At 43.6% G+C, this 17,970-nt stretch overlaps 2 protein-coding genes across 5 annotated transcripts in view; one reads left to right on the top strand and one right to left on the bottom strand.

The window, feature by feature from the left end:
- The window catches only part of JPH1 (junctophilin 1), an 87,923-nt gene extending 78,499 nt beyond the window's left edge, over positions 1–9,424 (bottom strand). For all 4 annotated transcript variants that reach the window (XM_018058395.1, XM_018058396.1, XM_018058394.1 and 1 more), the window contains exons 1-2: positions 8,780–9,424; positions 2,449–3,208 (exon numbers count right to left, since the gene is read on the bottom strand). In XM_018058395.1, the coding sequence (XP_017913884.1) occupies positions 2,449–3,208; positions 8,780–9,158 (1,139 nt within the window). In that variant the 5' untranslated portion in view covers positions 9,159–9,424. The remainder of the gene's footprint in view (positions 1–2,448; positions 3,209–8,779) is intronic.
- GDAP1 (ganglioside induced differentiation associated protein 1) overlaps positions 9,550–17,970 on the top strand; it is a 49,603-nt gene continuing 41,182 nt past the window's right edge. Inside the window, exons 1-2 of the mRNA XM_018058393.1 lie at positions 9,550–9,751; positions 10,179–10,394. The gene's annotated coding sequence lies outside the window, so the exon portion shown is untranslated. The remainder of the gene's footprint in view (positions 9,752–10,178; positions 10,395–17,970) is intronic.

The following is a 17,970-nucleotide window of genomic DNA, read 5'->3' as shown; positions in this document are numbered from 1 at the left end:
GAAGATCTGCTGGAGAAGGGAATGGTTACTCACTCCAGTATTATTGCCTGGAGAAATTCCATGGACAGAGGAGCCTGGTGGGCTACAGCCCATGGGGTCACAAAAAGTTGGGCACAACTTAGTGACTAACACTTTCACTTATTTTTTACAGTATTATCTCCAGGCACAATGCGGTAGAAAGCTCTAGGACTTATTTTTGCTTAACATGAAACTTTATACCTTGGAACACCACCTTGCAAATGCTCCTTCAGCCCCTGGCAACCACCTTTTCATTGTTTCTACGTGTTGGACCATTACAGATCCTTCCTATAAGTAGAATTATGCAATGTATTTGTTCTGTGATGGACTTGTCACTTAGCAAAATGAACTGAGCATTTTTAAAAAAAGCCAAGTGAAATCTTAAGTAGTAGTTAACTAGCTAGTTAGTACAAGGTCTTAAGATGTTCGTTGATTATAAACTATTATAACACAATACTCACAGACTATGTAACACCCTCCTCCCCCAAAGACTTTTGACAGAGACTGTGGCTAGCTAGGACTTGGATAAGAGTTTTATGAAACTGTTATAATCAGAGATCTTTGCATCACAACCTTTCATTATGTAGGTTCCTCCAATTTTAACTAATCATAAAAGTCAATAATTAAAGCAAGCATAAGAAAGTCATTTGCTAGAATGTCCCGCATAGGTTCATTTTTCACCTGCCAAGATTGAATTACCTCTTGTATATCAGTAGGTGACAATAAAAGGGAAGAAGCCAAGAGTGCATTTCAAATTAGAGAATAAGAACTAACAAAGAGTATCTCACTAGCTCTAAAAGTTAGCTGAGGGCCACGAAGGCTAGCAAGGTTACGTGTGCCAAGTAGCCTATTGACAAGCAATGTAAAAAACAAGTCAATGCAATGACCGATCACAGAAAACCATCATCTAAAATAAACGATGCTCAGCAGAGAAGAGAGGAAAGACCCTTCCTCAAAGTCTGTGCCTATTAACAGGCAAAATTAACTTTAAAACACGGTCAGTTTGGGATAGAGATGTGTATCTTGAGTACTTTTATATCTAAAAATATTGCAAAACACAAGATGGCCTCCAGTTTCCAGTGTGTCAGACACTTAAAAGTAAACAGTAGCCATAAAGCAGGAGCATTTTTTAAAAGGAAATTTCAGATGTCTGGAAATATTAAGTTGAACAATATGAAATGGCCATTTTTGTACATTAAGTCTGAACATCAGAAATTTCACGTGATTCCGCCAAAGAAAAGGCAGGGCTTATTAATTTAATGTTAAGAATTAAAGTTTGAAGACATGCTACGAGTCTTTGGTTTCATAAGGTTTACTTCAGTGGGAGAATATTACTAAAGCAAGAAAAGGATTTTCAATATTCTGTGCTAAAAGTATATCTCAAATCACACAGAACTGGGGCCAGTCAGTATTTGCTTAGATAAACCTAAGAATAAAGATTTCCATGTATAACCAGTCCTTTTTCATTTTTGTCTAACATATGTCATCCATCCCTAATAAAATTTTCTATTCCCAATCGATTTCTCCATCCTCCTGGCTGAATGCTTGAATCCAGCTATTAAAGGTAAAACTTTAGGCGCATGGACCTTCTGTGCCCACATACACCCCACTTCTCAATCTATTATTCACTGCTTTCTCCTGCTCACTCCAGCCCTTCTCTACCACTCTTTCTTTCAAACTTGGCACACTGACAGTCCCATCTGTCTGTGTCAGGCTCTCCCCACCCCCTTCCTTTTAATACACCCAGTGATCTAATCTTTCTTGCCTAGAATGGGGGGGATTCTGCTGAGCCCCAATCCCTCTGCCTTTCCCATGCAGGTGAGTTTTGCTGTTCAAAGAATGCTTGACGGATTTTGTCATATACCTCTCCATTTCTGCCTTATTTAGACCTTGATCACTTGCTCAAAACCAATTTCACCTAGAAGGCATCAATAAACAGAATGTGAATGTTATAAATGAGGATAATTTTCTAGGGAGGAGTTGTACACACCTGCAACTTTGATGTTAGAATAAAAAGGTTCACCTACACTGGGTAGGTTTCCATGTGGATGGATATTTTCTTCCCAGCACACGATGTACCATGTTCTCTCTGGAAGTATTTCAGGGGTACTTTTTTGTTTTGTCTTTTTTAAAAAAGATAACTTTCTGGACTCTGGAAAATGTACATAGGCACTGAGTGAACTCCATCATGTTTAGTATTAAGGAAGTAATTTTAAGAGGAAGGGGACCACAATGCGCCTTCAACACTTTTTCAGGATGGAGAATTTCATAAGAGGTTCAGGTACATTTCTGCCTCATTCTATCGGGCTGAATCCTTTTCCACTTCTGGTTCTGGAACCTATGCCGCCAAAGGACTGACACACACAGATTATCTGATATTCTACCGTTTCCAGAGACCCGGGCAGTACCACCCCTTCGGCGTTTACATACCTGGAGTTTGCTATTTCCACTTTGGTTCTTGCCATGGCGGCTGCCCGTTGTGCGCCTTCGATCGCTCTGTCCACCTTCTCCCTAGTTTTTGTATTTCTTATTGGTATCAGCTGCTTCCTTATTCCACGGACCAGAATATTATTTTTGTATTTTCCCTCTTCCTTGGAGCCGTCAGGAAAGACAGTGCAGCCGTAGCCGTGCCTCTTGTTATTTGCCCACTCGCCTTCGTACTTCATACCGTTGGAACGCTCGCTGATGCCGAAGCCTGTGCGCTTGTCATTCTTCCACTCGCCCATGTAGGTCTCCGTGGTGGTGGCGTCCACGTGATCTTCCACGGGGCAGAAGTCACAGTCGACGTCGCCAAAGCTGATGGTGGAGTTGGCGTCGCTGGAGCTGATCCGGCTCATGGCCGCGTCGCTGCGGACCGAGCTGCGCTTGCTGGAGATGGACGACTTGGACTCGGACTTGCGCAGTTTCATGCTTCCCAGGAGGGAGCCCCGGCGGAAGAGGCCGCCCTTCTTCTTGCCAGAGAGCTCGGCGTCGGCGTGAAAGTTGAGCACGAAGCCGCCGCGGGTGCCGGCCGGGCTGTCGGCGGCGGCCGCGGCGTCGTGGAGCACGCTGCCATTGCTCTGCTCGCTGCGCAGCGAGGCCAGCGACGTGCGCAGCGGAGAGCGGATCACCGTGGCCATGCCGTAGGGCACGCTCTGGCGCACGCCGTAGCCGTGCCGCATGCCGCCGGCCCACTGGCCTTGGTAGGTACCTTCGAGAGAGCGCAAGAGAGCACAGCGTGAGTCCGGGGCCGCAGATAGGCCGATGGGGGCGTGGGTGCTCACATGGAGAGCCCTGCGCAGGCCGGGAACTCAAGGCCCAACCCCGCCACACTGCCTAGTCAACTCTAGGCCATGCTTCGGAAATTCCCTTTGTGAATCCCCACCCTGAAGTGTTGTGTCTAGGCCGTTTCTGTAATTGTATGTCAGCTTTGGGGATATAGATGTATCCCCAAACGAGTGTGCTGCTTACCTTTGGTAAAACTGAGAGGAAGCCAGAGGAAAATTAACACTCTTAACCCTATGGAATTCATCTCAGAGCAAAGGTGTGCCTGACAGTGCCCATTAAAACTTTGTTGACACCATTTTCTCAGTGAATATTATGCCTTCTCAGGAATAGGATAACCTCGAATCTAAATCTACATAGGTTTTTCCAATAGGTGTTTTTTTTTTTTTTTTTTTTTTTTTTTGCCTTTCACTGAAAATATTTTACAAAGCACTGACTTCTAATACAAGAGAGTGATCATTAGAAAACTTTTCTCCCCTGAAATTAACACATCAATACCCCCTCTGAGGAAGGCAGTGCAATAGCAGAGGAAGAAATGAGCTCTATTTGTGAGCTGTAGTTTTACTAATTTAACTGAAAAATGAGACTTCAGGTCTGGCAGTTTGACATTCCAACAAGTTCAAAGACCTAAAATTATTAGTGATCTGAATGCTTGGAACATGAGTTGTCAAACAAGTTTTCTTACATTTTCTTTCTACCACACTCATCATGTTCTTTTAGGGCATGGAAAACTATTTAACATTCAGGATTATTATTTAGTTTTGGGTGATCCTTTTTAAGCTGAGAGGGATCTGACAAATAGAATATATATTCTGAATAGAGTGAACCATTATAAAAAAATGGGCAATTTAACATTTTGTACTTCCAAGTGAAAAGGTCAAAATTTGCTAAATTTCTGCTTTCTTCTGGTCATTCTCCTCATGGTTTCCCTAGCTTCTGCCACTGTACTGTGAACCACATCCTAAACTGGAAACATTCTGAGGGCAGGCATTACTTCATAGGAGAACACAAAATTTCCACACTCCTGGCTGTGTGTCCTCTGGTATGTAGATGTTTGATGACTTTATAATAAACAGCTGTGGTGGCTTAAAAGCATGCACTATTTACCTTTGGGAAAACTAAGATAAGGTCAGAGGAAAACTTCCACTCTTAACATTATGGAATTCATCTCAGAAGAAAGGTACATTTGACAGCGTACATGAAAACTTTGTCATCACCAGATCATTTTTTCAATGAATAGTATGCCTTCTCAGGAATATGATAATCTCTAAAGCATTTGTTTTCAGAAGTTTTTCCATTAAGTCAATTAGCAAAGACATTTAGAAATTAACCTGGAGCAACTTCCTAAATCATCTTAGGAGGAACTGGATGTTAAAATTAGGAACTTAGAATTTTCTCTTCTAAATTGAGTCCATTTCCTTTTAATTAAAGGCAAATTTTATATTAAACTAGCCCTCCAAAGAAGTTATATGAAAATTTTAAGACGTAATTACTTCTGTATTCTTTCTAACTCACAAATATTATAGAAAGTAAATCATAACTGTTTTGACTTCTTTCAGTTTCTGGTTATAGAGTTAGTTTGCAGTATACTTTTCATTTCAGATTGCCATGAAAAAATTTCCATTGAATGGCATACATTTACTTTTAAAATACTGAGAAGTGCTGCTTACTGATTATTTCATGCACTTAAAAGTTAAAGCCATAGTGGCTCCCAAGTCAAAAGTTTTGACTAATTGCAAGACTACCATCTCCCTCTGTTCATTCTGACATATTTTTGGTATATAAATAGACAGTAGCAGGGTGACAATGACATATTGGGTTGGTCAAAAAGTTCATTGAGGTTCTTCCCTTATATATCTGACAAAAAGCCCAAACAAACTTTTTGGCCAATCCAATACAAAGGGGGTCTGGTACTGTGAATGTCATACTCTGGATAGGTCTTAACATCTTAACCTGACATCTCAGAACTTCTGAAGAGGTGGGTGGGCCATGACTTTCCCAAAAGGATAAACCCCAAAGGATAAGACACTCAAATACAACATTTCAGATGAAGAAGCTTTCTACTCAGTATTAGCCATCTCCAAACACCACCACTGTAACCCAGAAGGAAACTGAAATTACTAGAAAATTGCAACTGACTTTCCCTTTGCCTAGATAGATAAAAATTCAAGTTCTAAGATAAAAGTTATACAACCTGACTTATATGCACTAAAACAAACCACCTTAATTTAAAATATTTTGTTTAAATAAACAAAGAACACTATAATCATTCTCCTCTAACTTTTCTACAAGTTAATTTTGCTAGAACAACTTCCAAACATACTGTTTGATATCAAGAAGTACTTACACTTTTAAAACACAACCACACTATCTTAGGAAATGTTTAACACTGAGGGGAAATTAACAACTAGTTTCCTTAATCTGCTATCTCCAAAATAAGACTAGTATTTAGAGTTTCCAAAGACACATTGCTTGAAAATCTAAGTGGTTTAAGGCAACAGCAATAACTAGAAAGTTTAAGTTGTTGCTTGACTGTAGTAGCAGAGAAGGCAGAACAATGGCATTGCCTATATTCCCATCTTACCCTGTTGAGGAACACTGCATGGAAGAATTCCTCCATAGAATTGCTAGAAACTAATTTACAGTCAAAGTGTTAGTGATTCATCTGAAATTTAAAGTAGGTTTAGTTTAGTCAATGAACTTAAGTGGGGGAAAAGGGCCTCTTTTTCCTTACGAAGCAGGTGCATTCCACCTGCTCCCTGCTGCTCAAAGTTCTAATTAGTTCCTCTCAATTTCTTACATATGGATGCATAGTTCATAAGTTTAAAAAATATTTTTATGGATGTTCTACGACTTTTCATCTGGGAGCTGATTTTCTAGATACAGCCATTTTCACTAAATAAGTTTGTAGTGGAAGACTTCCAATTCAGAGAGAATTCCAGTCAAATTTAGGTTTAATGTGCCAAATTTAAATCTACATGCTATGAATGAAAATGTGCATGGACAGGAATGCATATAATTAACACAACAATGTATCTTTCTAGATACATTCTAATAGTTTCATGACAGGTGAAAAAAGGAACCACAGCAGGATCCGAATTTTTACCAAATATTCTGGGCACCTAGACTTGGATTTTGGGAGCACTGTACTAACTATTCTTACTTAATATTCAGGGGTTCTATTTCAACAACACTTCATACTCAGATCACTAGTAAAATAAACTGAGTGATAGTTGTCAATGGAATTACAACTTCCTTCCTTCTGAGTTTAACGTCACCACAAAATACATGCAATCAGATTTTCTTAAGTCTGACAGAGGCTTCTAGGGATGGACTTGTGGTGGTGCAGAGGCAAGAAGTAAAGCTTGTAGAAGTGATCTGTCTTATTGTGGCCAAAATCTTTGCAGGAAATAAGTTATAGCAATACACTTCCACTTAGAACCCCATTTTATGATTCAGGACTTTCTAATTAACTGATTGACATATGAAAGAAATTAACAGTAAGAATTCAATAATGATTTTTAGGAGTCTCCCCCCGCCCCTTTCCTAATTGGTAGCATGTTAGATTGTTTGTTTTGGTAGAAAAAACCGCAGTCCTGTGGTAATGCCAAATTTTGAGGTTTTTAAAAAATTCTTTTAAAAGTTAGTTTTAAAACAGGAGGCCAATTATCCATAGTCACCCTAGACACTTATTTGAGCTTCGGCAATACATAAACAGAAGACCTTTACTGTGCTATATATAAATTTTTTTATTGCTAGGTACAATGAATACTCTAAACCAAGAGATTTTGTTTAATTAGTAGTAACTTTAAAAGAAGACATTTATTTTTAGCCTTCCAAATACTGAAGTAAAAGAACCATCCACCACCTTCTTGAAAGGTTGTAAAATAATGCACACGTCTGAAAGATAAGATTTGCATTCCACTTTTGAGCATGGAATTTAGTTATATTGTAGACCGGGGCCTCTGATAAAATCCAGTCACAAGCTAACACATTTATATGGGTGTAAACTAAGGTGCTCTGTGCCCACTGAGAACATTTAAGGGCCCTAATTAACTACTGTGGAACTTGAAACTCACACAGCCCATACACAATTATTAGAGACAGCCCCCCTCCTCCACTTTTAATCCATGAGGACTATATCCGTTATTTATACTGTAGGACGAAAAGATGTCCTTTTTAGCCAATCTTACCATGCTGCGGGTTTGTATTTGAAACACGGCCCAAGTGTTCTGAGTAAGTGAAGTGTACAAATTGTATAAGCTTTTATATAAGCAGTTGCCTGACTGGGCTGGACAAACTTTCAATTAGGCCCCTTTAATATCCTCCAACTCTGGGCTGCAGAATTCCGAAATGTGACAACCCTTTTCAATTATGATTATTATCAGAAACTGTGTTTTGCCAAAGCATAAGCCATTCGTCCTTCTCGGTTTATTACACAAGCAAATTCATCAGGTTTTGACACCTGTATCAATAATGTATACTTTTCCTGGTTGGGGGAAAAAAGGGGGAGGGCTATGCTCTATTATATACAAAATTTCTTTTGCAAAAATTAGTAAATATTAAAATTAGGTGAATTTTGCTTACAGCCAGCATACGGTTTTACATCGCACACCTCAGGGCAAACCGGCGATTCCCTACTGCTATTCTCAGGAGTGAAGTAGCTGTTAATTTAGCTGTTATAGGAATACACCTTTCAATTGTATTTTTTAAAACATAGACTTCCCTGTTCGTTTGTAAAATGTTTTCCTGGTAATTTTCCCAGATATCTCCAGATCAACAATGACTACCTTCTTTTGATAGAAAACCGATACTTTAAGAAAGCGAAGGAAAACCAGAAAGAAAACCCCGCATTCTTTGAACCCCACCTGCATCAGGTGGACTCTCCACTCCCAAAACTACGATTACTTTCCAAATGCACTTCCGATAAGGAACAATTCCCCAACATCCCAGTTCTGGGGTTCTGACTTCTATCTTTAGGCCACTAGAGGACCAGAGGCGAAATACGACTCCACGTGAAACCAATCCCGGGAGCTGTGCGCCGCGACCGCCAGCCTCCAAGCCCAGGGCGCCCGCTCTCACTCCACGGGAGTGGCGATTTCAAACCCGGCCGGGAGAGGGAGGGATCAGGAACGTAATGTGACGGGCTCAAGTGACAGCGTCCTCTTCCCAGTCCAGCCCTCCCGGGCACGCTCCCTCCCGGTGGCAGCGCGGCGCTGGCGCCGGCCAGGTGTCTTCACGCCTTGTTCCCCCGGGTGTGGACACACCGCCCGCCCCCAGAACCGAGTCAGATCCAACCCCCGCGCACCCGCCACGTCCTACCGCCCCCTCCCGGGGAGAGTGGCCGCGGGAGGAGGGTGGGAGGCTCCCCCAGGTGTTTTGGCGGGTTTCGGGACACGTGCGCCTTGCGTCCTCCCCGCGGCCCCGCAGTCAGGGGCAAAGCCCTCCCCCAGAGCCCAGCTCGCGGGGCAGCCGAGCCGCCAGCGACGCAGCTCACCTCCGTCCCCGTAGGTCTCCACGCCGTACCCGTCCTGCAGCCCGTTACTCCAGGTCCCCTCGTAGCGGGCGGGGGTGCACAGGCTCTGCCGGACCCCGTAGCGCCCCTTGAAGCCATGTGACCACTCCCCCCGGTACATCCACTTGCCCTTCGTCTCCACCCCCAGCCCGTGCCGCTTGCCCTGCGCCCAGTAGCCCTGGTAGGTGTTGCCGCTGGGCCAGGTGTAGCCTCCGACCACCTCGAAGCCGTGCGACCAGGAGCCCGAGTACTCGCCCTGGCCCTTGGGCCCCGTGCAGATGCCATGCCCGTGCGCCTTGCCCTCCTCCCAGCCGCCGCAGTAGGTGCCGCCATCGTCGAAGTCGAACCTTCCGCCCGTCATTCGGGGGGCAGCCCCGGCGCGCTCCCCGCGGGGGCACGGACGCGGGCAGAGCTGGGCACGGCAGGGTGTAGCTCGGGGGTGGGGGCCCTGCGGGCGAGCTCACGACAGCGCCCCGGGCAGCTCGTGCCGCCGCTCGGCTCCAGTCCGACGCCGCCCCCGTCCTCCCCTCTTCTTTCGTCGCCGCCACCGCCGCCTTCCTCCTCCAACTCCTCCTCCTTCGCCGCCGCCGCCGCCGCCCGGGGCCAGCGCCGCGCGCGAGAGGACAGCCCGGGCTACGGAGCGGACCTTCAGCTGCTCCTGCCCGCCCACGTGAGCCGGGCGCCGCCCCGTGCCCGCCCCTCTTCCCCTCCCCAGGCGCCGAGGCCCGGCCCTGCGGCGCTCCGCTCTCTTGCCAGCTGCCCCCGCCCCCGCCCCTGCCCCCAGCCCGGGAGCCACCGCTTCCCCGGCGGGCTGGCAGGGGGACGTGGGGACCGCCCGGCGCTGCCGTGCGCAGTAGCGGGATACGGGTCGGGGGCGAGTGTGCCCAGGGGCGCGCTCGAGTGCCCGCCTGCGTGGAGACCGAGGCGCGGGCGTGGAGGGCGGCGGAGGCTCCGGTGTGTGTGTGTGTGTGTGTGTGTGTGTGTTTGGGGTTTATCACCGTGCTGGAGCGCCTAGAAGTGCGGCCACGTGTGTGTGGAGGGAGAAAACTCCGAGGCGCGTTTGTCTTCATGGGCTTTTCGTAGTTGCCTGTTTTCCGGCATTCCAACTTGTGTACCGTGGCGTTTGTCATGCTCAGCTGTCACCGTGAATTAACATCCCCCGGATAGATGGTTGCATGTGAAAGAAGTCTGCGACAGCCTAGATATAATTGTGCAGAATGTTCTTTTACACCTACCCGTCTTGAAGCACATGTGTTTGCATTTCTTTAATGAAGATACGGGGCGGGGGGGAGGGCAGTGCAGTTTGAAAAAGCACAAAATACATGGGTTCGGTTTTTTGGTTTGTAATAATAAAGAGGATGTTTTTCATCTGTCTTCGTAGGGATTTAGGTATTCGCGTCCACCTCAGCCTGCTCCTTCTGAAGTCGCCTGTGTTCTTCTAACAACCCTAGAAATTCTTCAGCCCGGAGCTGTGTACTCAACAGGCAGACGGCTCAGTCTGTGTATGTTGTCTGAGTGTCTGGAATGTACACCTGGTTCCTCTCCACTGGCACCCACAATTTAAGAAAGTAAATAGACGCTTTCAAGGAGAAACATGGTAAGTAAAACACTGCTCTAAACTTACAAAGTCTGTGACCTACAAAACCGGGGACAGGTGTCAGCTGGTCTACTTTCCAGCTACAACACTGTTCGGTTGAATTCACTGTACACAACTCTTTTAAACCTCTATTTCATCATCATCCAAATGGGAATGTCAAGATTTACCTTTCACTTTCTCTCTGTTAAGTAATAACTGAATTTATTGTGGGGACAGTGTCAAGCCAAACATGAGAGATTTGTTAATAGGCGAGTTGAAACGTCAGTATTGCCTCTGGGTAAAAGCAGGCACTAGTTTCAACCTCACCCTTAAAATCCCCATGAGAGACACCTCTCTGTGGTGCATAGCCAGGGTCTTAGGTTGGCCTTTCAAGGACTCTGCTCTGCACAGTATTTATGGTATCCCTTAGACTTAGAAGCTTTTGCATGACAGAGTAAGCACCAGAGGCTGCCAAGGGTTCTCTCACTAGGTTCTGATAGTCAGATAAAAATACAAGGACAGGTGTCAGGGAAGGCAGCAAGGAAAAAAGGAATCTAAACTGCACAGAAAAGGAACTGAAACTGACCTTGATCGGCTCTAGCTCAGGACTGGAGCTGGCCTTTCCTGCTTATCTGGCTGAAATAGTGAAAGAAAAATCTCAGTTTACACAGAACCAAATCACCAAAGAGGATTAGAAACCCTCATCCATGGTGCTGCCTACAGAGTTGCCAGGAATAGTGCTTACCCTAGTGGCCTGAAATAATTACGCACCTTGCTCAGCATCTTGTCCCCGGACTGGGGATTGATTTAGGCCACTGGGAAAATGAGGGCCCAGGATTTCGCAGCTGAACCATAGTTCCATTTTTCTGTTACAGGGCACACCAGGATCAGGAGCTACTGTAGACATTTCCGTCTATTTTGGGGTTCTGTTTGATATGAGAAACTGTGATTGCTCAGGTCAATATACTTTTTTTTTCCACTCATTTTTTAACTGGCTCTCTTTGTAGAGCAACCTTTGTTTCTTTCCCTTTTTGATTTTTTACACACTCGTGTGTTAGGATCTACATACATGCATATTTGAGGTTTACACTTTTGTTTGCAAGCATGGTAGAACCATTTAATGCTGTGTGTGTGTTTGCATGTGTGCACTCAGTTGTGTCCGACTTTTTGCGAGCCCATGGACTGTAGCCCACCAGGCTCCTCTTCCATGGGATTTCCCAGGCGAGAATACTGGAGTGGGTTGCCATTTCCTTCTCCAGGGGATCTTCTCCACCCAGGGATCAAACCCGCATCTCTTGCGTGTCTGGCATTGGCAGGCAGATTCTTTACCACTGTGCCACCTACTCTTCCTAATTAGCTCTCAGGCAGATGATGGACTTTCTGAAATATACAGCACAGAGTGAGTTTCTGGCTTCTATAACAGATGTGAGTGAAGTCCATCTATGGTAGATGGACAAAGGGTGGTGGTATGGACGCATCCAGGGAGAATATGGAGATTTGAGGATGACAAAAGATATGACCATTTATCCCTTAATCTCTTCCTCTTGCTATCCCTAATAGATGTCTTCCTTGGAAAGACCCTTCATTAAAAGAAAGACTCTACCACCATACGTCTGCTATTAAATTTCAACTAATCAGTCCTAACTCGACTCTGCCACTGACTCTCTTCATGGGTGAAAATTAGTATCTAATTTTTGGTAGCTCACTGAGCAATTTTTGGCAAAGTAACCACTCAAGCCATGCTTCCGTTTGCCTGCTGTTGTCCTGGTGGAATGTTTCTCCAGTCTCACTGATGTGTTCATTAATGGCAGTGTTCACGTTCAATGGTGGTGATTGGAGAAGACAGGGAACAAGAACCAGGAAGAGGAAGAGGCCCTGACGGTGATGGTTCTGCTCACAGGAGCGGTAGAATAGTGCTGCAGTTTACTAGCTGGGGTCAGTAATGTCCTCACTTTCCCTCTCACTCTGAATCTTTGCCCTGGCTAAGGGGGAGTTGAATTTAGCTTTAAGAAGGGATTAGTAAGAAGAGAATGTGAATGTTAGTTTGACAGGTGGGGTGGGGGAGGCCACTAAAGCCCAGGGGCCAACAGCCACGCTAGCACTTGGTTTTTTTCCTCCATGTTCAAAACCCAGCACTAGTAGGTTTCCATTCTAAAAAAATTTGTAACCAAAAGTAAGCCATTTGAGTGTGAATGTTACTAACAACATGGTGGTGAGGATATGTGGCTTAGAATTTTATCTTTTTTTTAAAGCTGAGGCTGTATTTAAAATTTCATTGGTGATTTCCTTTTATTTACACATTAGAATTATTGAGAATTTTTAATAAAACTACAAACGACAGAAAGCTAACCTGGAGGTGTATGTTGTCTGCTGCTGCTGCTAAGTCGCTTTAGTCGTGTCCGACTCTGTGCGACTAAAGTGTGTTTATTGATTCAAAGTGTAAGAAAGCAAATAGAATTAAAATTACTTGATTTATAAGTCAAAGTTAGTATTACTACTGTAATATATAGGATGGATAAACAAGTTCCTACTGTATAGCACAGGTACCTATACTCAAGATCCTGTGATAAACCATAATGGAAAAGAATATGAAAATATATATATGTATAATGGAATCTCTTTGCTGTACAGCAGAAATTAACACAACATTGTTATTTGTAAATCAATAAATAACATACAGGAGTGCATGCATGCTCAGTTGCTGGAAGTCGTGTCTGACTCTTGAGACTCAATGGACTGCAGCCCACCAGGCTCCTCTGTCTATGGGATTCTCCATGCAAGAATACTGGAGTGGGTTGCCATGCCCTCCTCAAAACAGAGGATTACTAGCATATGCCTGGAGAATCCCAGGGATGAGGGAGCCTGGTGGGCTGCCATCTATGGGGTCGCACAGAGTTGGACACGACTGAAGCGACTTACCAGCAGCAGCATATTTATAATAAAACATTCATGAAAATTTAAGAAATTTTCCCACAGTAAATGCAAAAGTTAAGAAATGTAGCCAGAAACTTTGTAGACAACATGAAGTCAGAAGAGGAAACAAATTACAAAATTAATGATTTTCAAAACTTTGAAGGAAATTATCTTATGCTAGATTAGGTACTAAATTCTTTACATGTATTAATTTATTTAAATCTCATAATAACCCATTGGTTAGTACTAGTATTATTACCATTTTACAGAAGAAAATCTGGAGAAGGGAGTGGCTTCCCACTCCAGTATTCTTGCCTGCAGAATCCCATGAAGAGAGGAGCGTGGCAGGCTAAAGTTTAAGGACAGTTTTGTGCCCAGGATGATTCAAGGTAGAAATGGTTGAGCTGGAATTTAAATTAAATCTGTCTGACTCTATTACCAGTCTTTACTGGCGTGTGGGTGAGAGCTTCCAAACGGGGGAAGAGGCAGGTTAGGTGGAGATGGTAAGGGGTGGTAAAGATGACCTTTTTATTTTATAGAACAGCTACCTGGATAATAGTGATGCTGCTGTCTAGAATTAAAGAAATGGTGGAAGAAGAGTAAATTATAGAGGTTGGAAAGATAGGTTCATATCGGAACAGATGATCCAGAAATATACCTTAGAGATGTTCAGTAGTTGTTAATACAGGTCAAGAAGTAAAAGTAAATTAATAAGTAAATATAGTTGTCCTCAGTATCTGTGGAATATTGGTTTCAGAACCACCCCTCTCAATACCAAAATCCACAGTGTTTAAGTCCCATATATAAAATGGTACCATATTTGTATATAACCTATGCCTCTCCTCCCATATTCTTTAAATCCTATCTAGATTTACTTATAATCACCAATATAATGCAAATGCTATATAAATAGCGGCCAGCATGCAACAGATTGAAGCTTTACTTCATGAAACTTTCTGGAATTTTTTTTTCCCCAAATATTTTTGATCTGTGATTGGTGGAATCTGTGGATGTTGAGTTTGATACAGCATAAGGAGGGCCAACTATAATCTGTGAGCTCCTCTTCTGAAAGCTGTTTTTCAGTAGCCCCTCCCTTTTGAGACTTGTACTATTCATGTTAGCCCACTTTTTAGGAAGCCAGAAACTTGCTCTGTGCTGTGTATTTCAGAAAATCTATCTTGTCTAGATCAGTCTCCTTGTTCATCCAGGACCAGTGGCTTATCTGCTATGCCCCCACCTCCTGTCACTTCCATTGTCCCAGGCTACCTCAACCTGGCCTCACCATCCATTGCCTTTTTCAGCATCATGGCCTTTATCTTAAAGCCCTCACACACAGCCTGGGACTTTCTCTGATTCACACATAGGTCAGTGCTGAAGACTAGAACTTGACAATCTCACTTGTTGACAACGCTCACTGGTCTTTCCCATTCACTGAACAAGCATGGACTCTTGGCAGAGTCTTCACTCCTTTGATGCCCTTCATGTCTTCCTGGCCCTTCCCTGTCCTGCCTGAAGAACCCTACTGCATCTTTTCCACTGCACTTTCCTTTCCATAGTGACCTCCTGGTTCATCCCCCTGCCCAGCCCTCAAGCCTAAATCAGTTTCTCCTCCCCTGCTGATAGGAAACCCCTTCTGGGAATAATCAATAACATCTACCAGTTGCCATTGCAAATTATGGGTGGCAAACCTCAGACCAATCCCTCCACACCACATGGCAGATCTCTTCCCAGGAAACTTCTAGAAGCCCATTACTGTCCTCAAGCCCTTCTCAGCCCCAGTTCTTTCCTACTTGTCTTCTTCCTCCTGGAGAAAAAGTGGTAACCCATGGGAACACCTTCCCTTTCTTAAACCTTCCACTGTTTCTCATTTTCTACCTTTCACCACCACCTCATCTCAGAGGCAAAGATGTCCTTTTTCCACTCCAAGTTTTGGGTCAGTTCCTTCCCTTTTGAATATACTGTGTGCTTCCCTGGTGGCTCAGAGGTTAAAGCATCTGCCTCCAATGCAGGAGACCTGGGTTCGATCCCTGGGTAGGGAAGATCCCCTGGAGAAGGAAAATGGCAACCCACTCCAGTATTCTTGCCTGGAGAATCCCATGGACGGAGGAGCCTGGTAGGCTACAGTCCATGGGGTCGCAAAGAGTCGGACACGACTGAGCGACTTCACCTTCACCTTTGAATATACTTTAATTTCTTTCCTTCCATCCAACAGAGGTACTCGTATGTCTACCATGTTAAGACAGCCCTTATTTCCTGGTCCTGCTTGCACCTCAAGACTCCTGTCCTCAAAACTGCACACCTCCTTGAATGAGTAGGTTACATTCAAGTCTTTCCTTCCCACCTCTCCTCACACCACTTGATGTGGGTTCTACCCCACCAGTCTAGGGCAGCTTGTTCAGCCATTAGTGAGTCACTCAGTCATGTCTGACTCTGTGACCCCATGGACCATAACCCACCAGGCTTCTCTGTCTATAGAATTCTCCAGGCAAGAATACTGGAGTAGGTTGCCATTCTTTTCTACAGATGATCTTCCCAACCCAGGGATTGAACTCATTGCAGGTGAATTCTTTTTTGTCTGAGCCATTTAGGGACCTCCCAGTTGACAGCTACGATGGCACCTCTTCAGTTCTGCTAGGATTGGCAGCTGTGAATTTGATACTGGTGAACACTTACCTCCCTCAGCTTCTGTAAAACCCACGTCTCTTAGCTTATCTCTCCTCTCCCACCCCCTCTCCTCCCACTTCAGCTGTCTCATTCCCTGTGTGTTTTTCTTCTGATCCCTTTCTAGTCTCCTTAGGCTATCTTTTGTGTCCATAACATTAGCTTCATGGTGTCCAAATTTTGTGTAATTACTGGATACTTGTTAGCTTATTTTATACAACTAGGCAATCCTGCCCTAGGGGCTAAGAGTCTAATTTAGAAATAGTCTAATTCTGATATAAAAACATCAGCTGAGCCTTATTTAAGTCTCAAGGGCAGTTCTTTGGTTCTTCCTATAATTTGTCCCTTGTGGTCTCTGCCTCTTTTTCCTAGTGGGCAGAGGTCCACTGGACTTGGACAGCATATGTGTCCAATGACAAGGCTCACAGGAAGTTCAGGAAAGGTCTAACAATGAAAAAGGTAATGACAGATTAAGGAGAGACTTAAAATGGTTAGTGGGCTTCCCTGGTGGCTTAGATGGTAAAGAATCTGCCTGCAATGCAGGAGACCTGGGTTTGATCCCTGGGTCTGAAAGATCCCCTGGAGAAGGAAATTGAAGGTGATTTAAAGCAATGGAAAGTTTTCCCATACTCTTGGATTGGAAGAATTAATATTGTTAAAATGGCCACACTACCCAAAGCAGTGTACAGATTTAATGTGATCCCTATTAAATTACCCATGATATTTTTCACAGAACCAGAATAAATAATCATAAATTTTATATGGATTCACAAAAGACCCAGAATTGCCAAAGCAATCCTGGTGGGGGGAAAAAAAAAGCTGGAGGCATAACCCTCCCAGATTTCAGACAATACCTTAAAGCTACAGTAATCAAAGCAGCATGGAATTGGCACAGAAACAGACATCTGGGTCAGTGGAACAGAATAGACAGCCCAGAAATAAACCCAGACACCTAAGGTCAATCTTTGACAAACGAGGCAAGAGTATATAGTGGGGAAAAGACAGTCTCTTTAGCAAGTGGTATTGGAAAAGCTACATAGTCACATGTAAATCAGTGAAGTTGGAACACTTCCTCATACCGTATACAAAAATAAACTCAAAATGGCTTAAAGACTTAAATATAAAAGAAGGGCACCATAAAACTCTTAGAAGAGAACATAGGGAAAACATTCTCTGATGTTAAGTTGTAGCAATGTTTTCTTAGGTCAGTTTCCCATAGCAATAGAAATAAAAGCAAAAACAGATGGAACTGAATCAAACTTAAAAGCATTTTCACACAAAGGAAACCATAAACAAAATGAAAAGACAACCTATGGACTGGGAGAAACTATTTGCAGATGATGCAATCGACAAGGGCTTACTTTCCAAAATATACAAATAGTTCATACAACTCAGTAACAGAAACCCAAACAGCCCAATCAAAATGGTCAGAAGATCTAAATAGACATTTTTTCAAGGAAGACATACAGATGACTATTGGGCACATGAAAAGATGCCCACATCACTAATTATTAGAGAAATGCAAATCAAAACCACAATGAGGTATTACCTTACAGTGGTCAGAATGGCCATCATTAAAAAGTCCACAAACAATAAAATGCTGGAGAGGGTGTGGAGAGAAGCCGTCATACACTGCTGGTGGGAATGTAAATTCGTGCAGTCACTATGGAAAAAGTAATGGAGTTTCTTTAGAAAACTAAAAACAGAGTTACTATATGATCCACCAGTCTCACTCCTAGGTATATATCTGGACAAAACCCTAGTTTGAAAAGATACATGTACCTCAGTGTTCATAGCAGCACTTTTTACAATAGCCAAGACATGGAAGCAACCTAAATGTCCATTGACAGATGAGTGGGTAAAGAGGTGTTACATATATACAATGGACTAATATTCAGCCATAAAAAAGAATGAAATAATGCCATTTGCAGCAGCATGGATGGACCTAGGGATTATCATACTAAATGAAGTAAATCAGACGTAAAAAGGCAAATATATCATTTGTATGTGGAATCTAAAATAT

The sequence above is a fragment of the Capra hircus genome, chromosome 14 (genome assembly GCF_001704415.2).
Source record: "Capra hircus breed San Clemente chromosome 14, ASM170441v1, whole genome shotgun sequence".
NCBI lineage: Eukaryota > Metazoa > Chordata > Mammalia > Artiodactyla > Bovidae > Capra > Capra hircus.
Note: the sequence above shows the minus strand (reverse complement) of the source record. Positions and strands in the feature narration are given on the sequence as shown.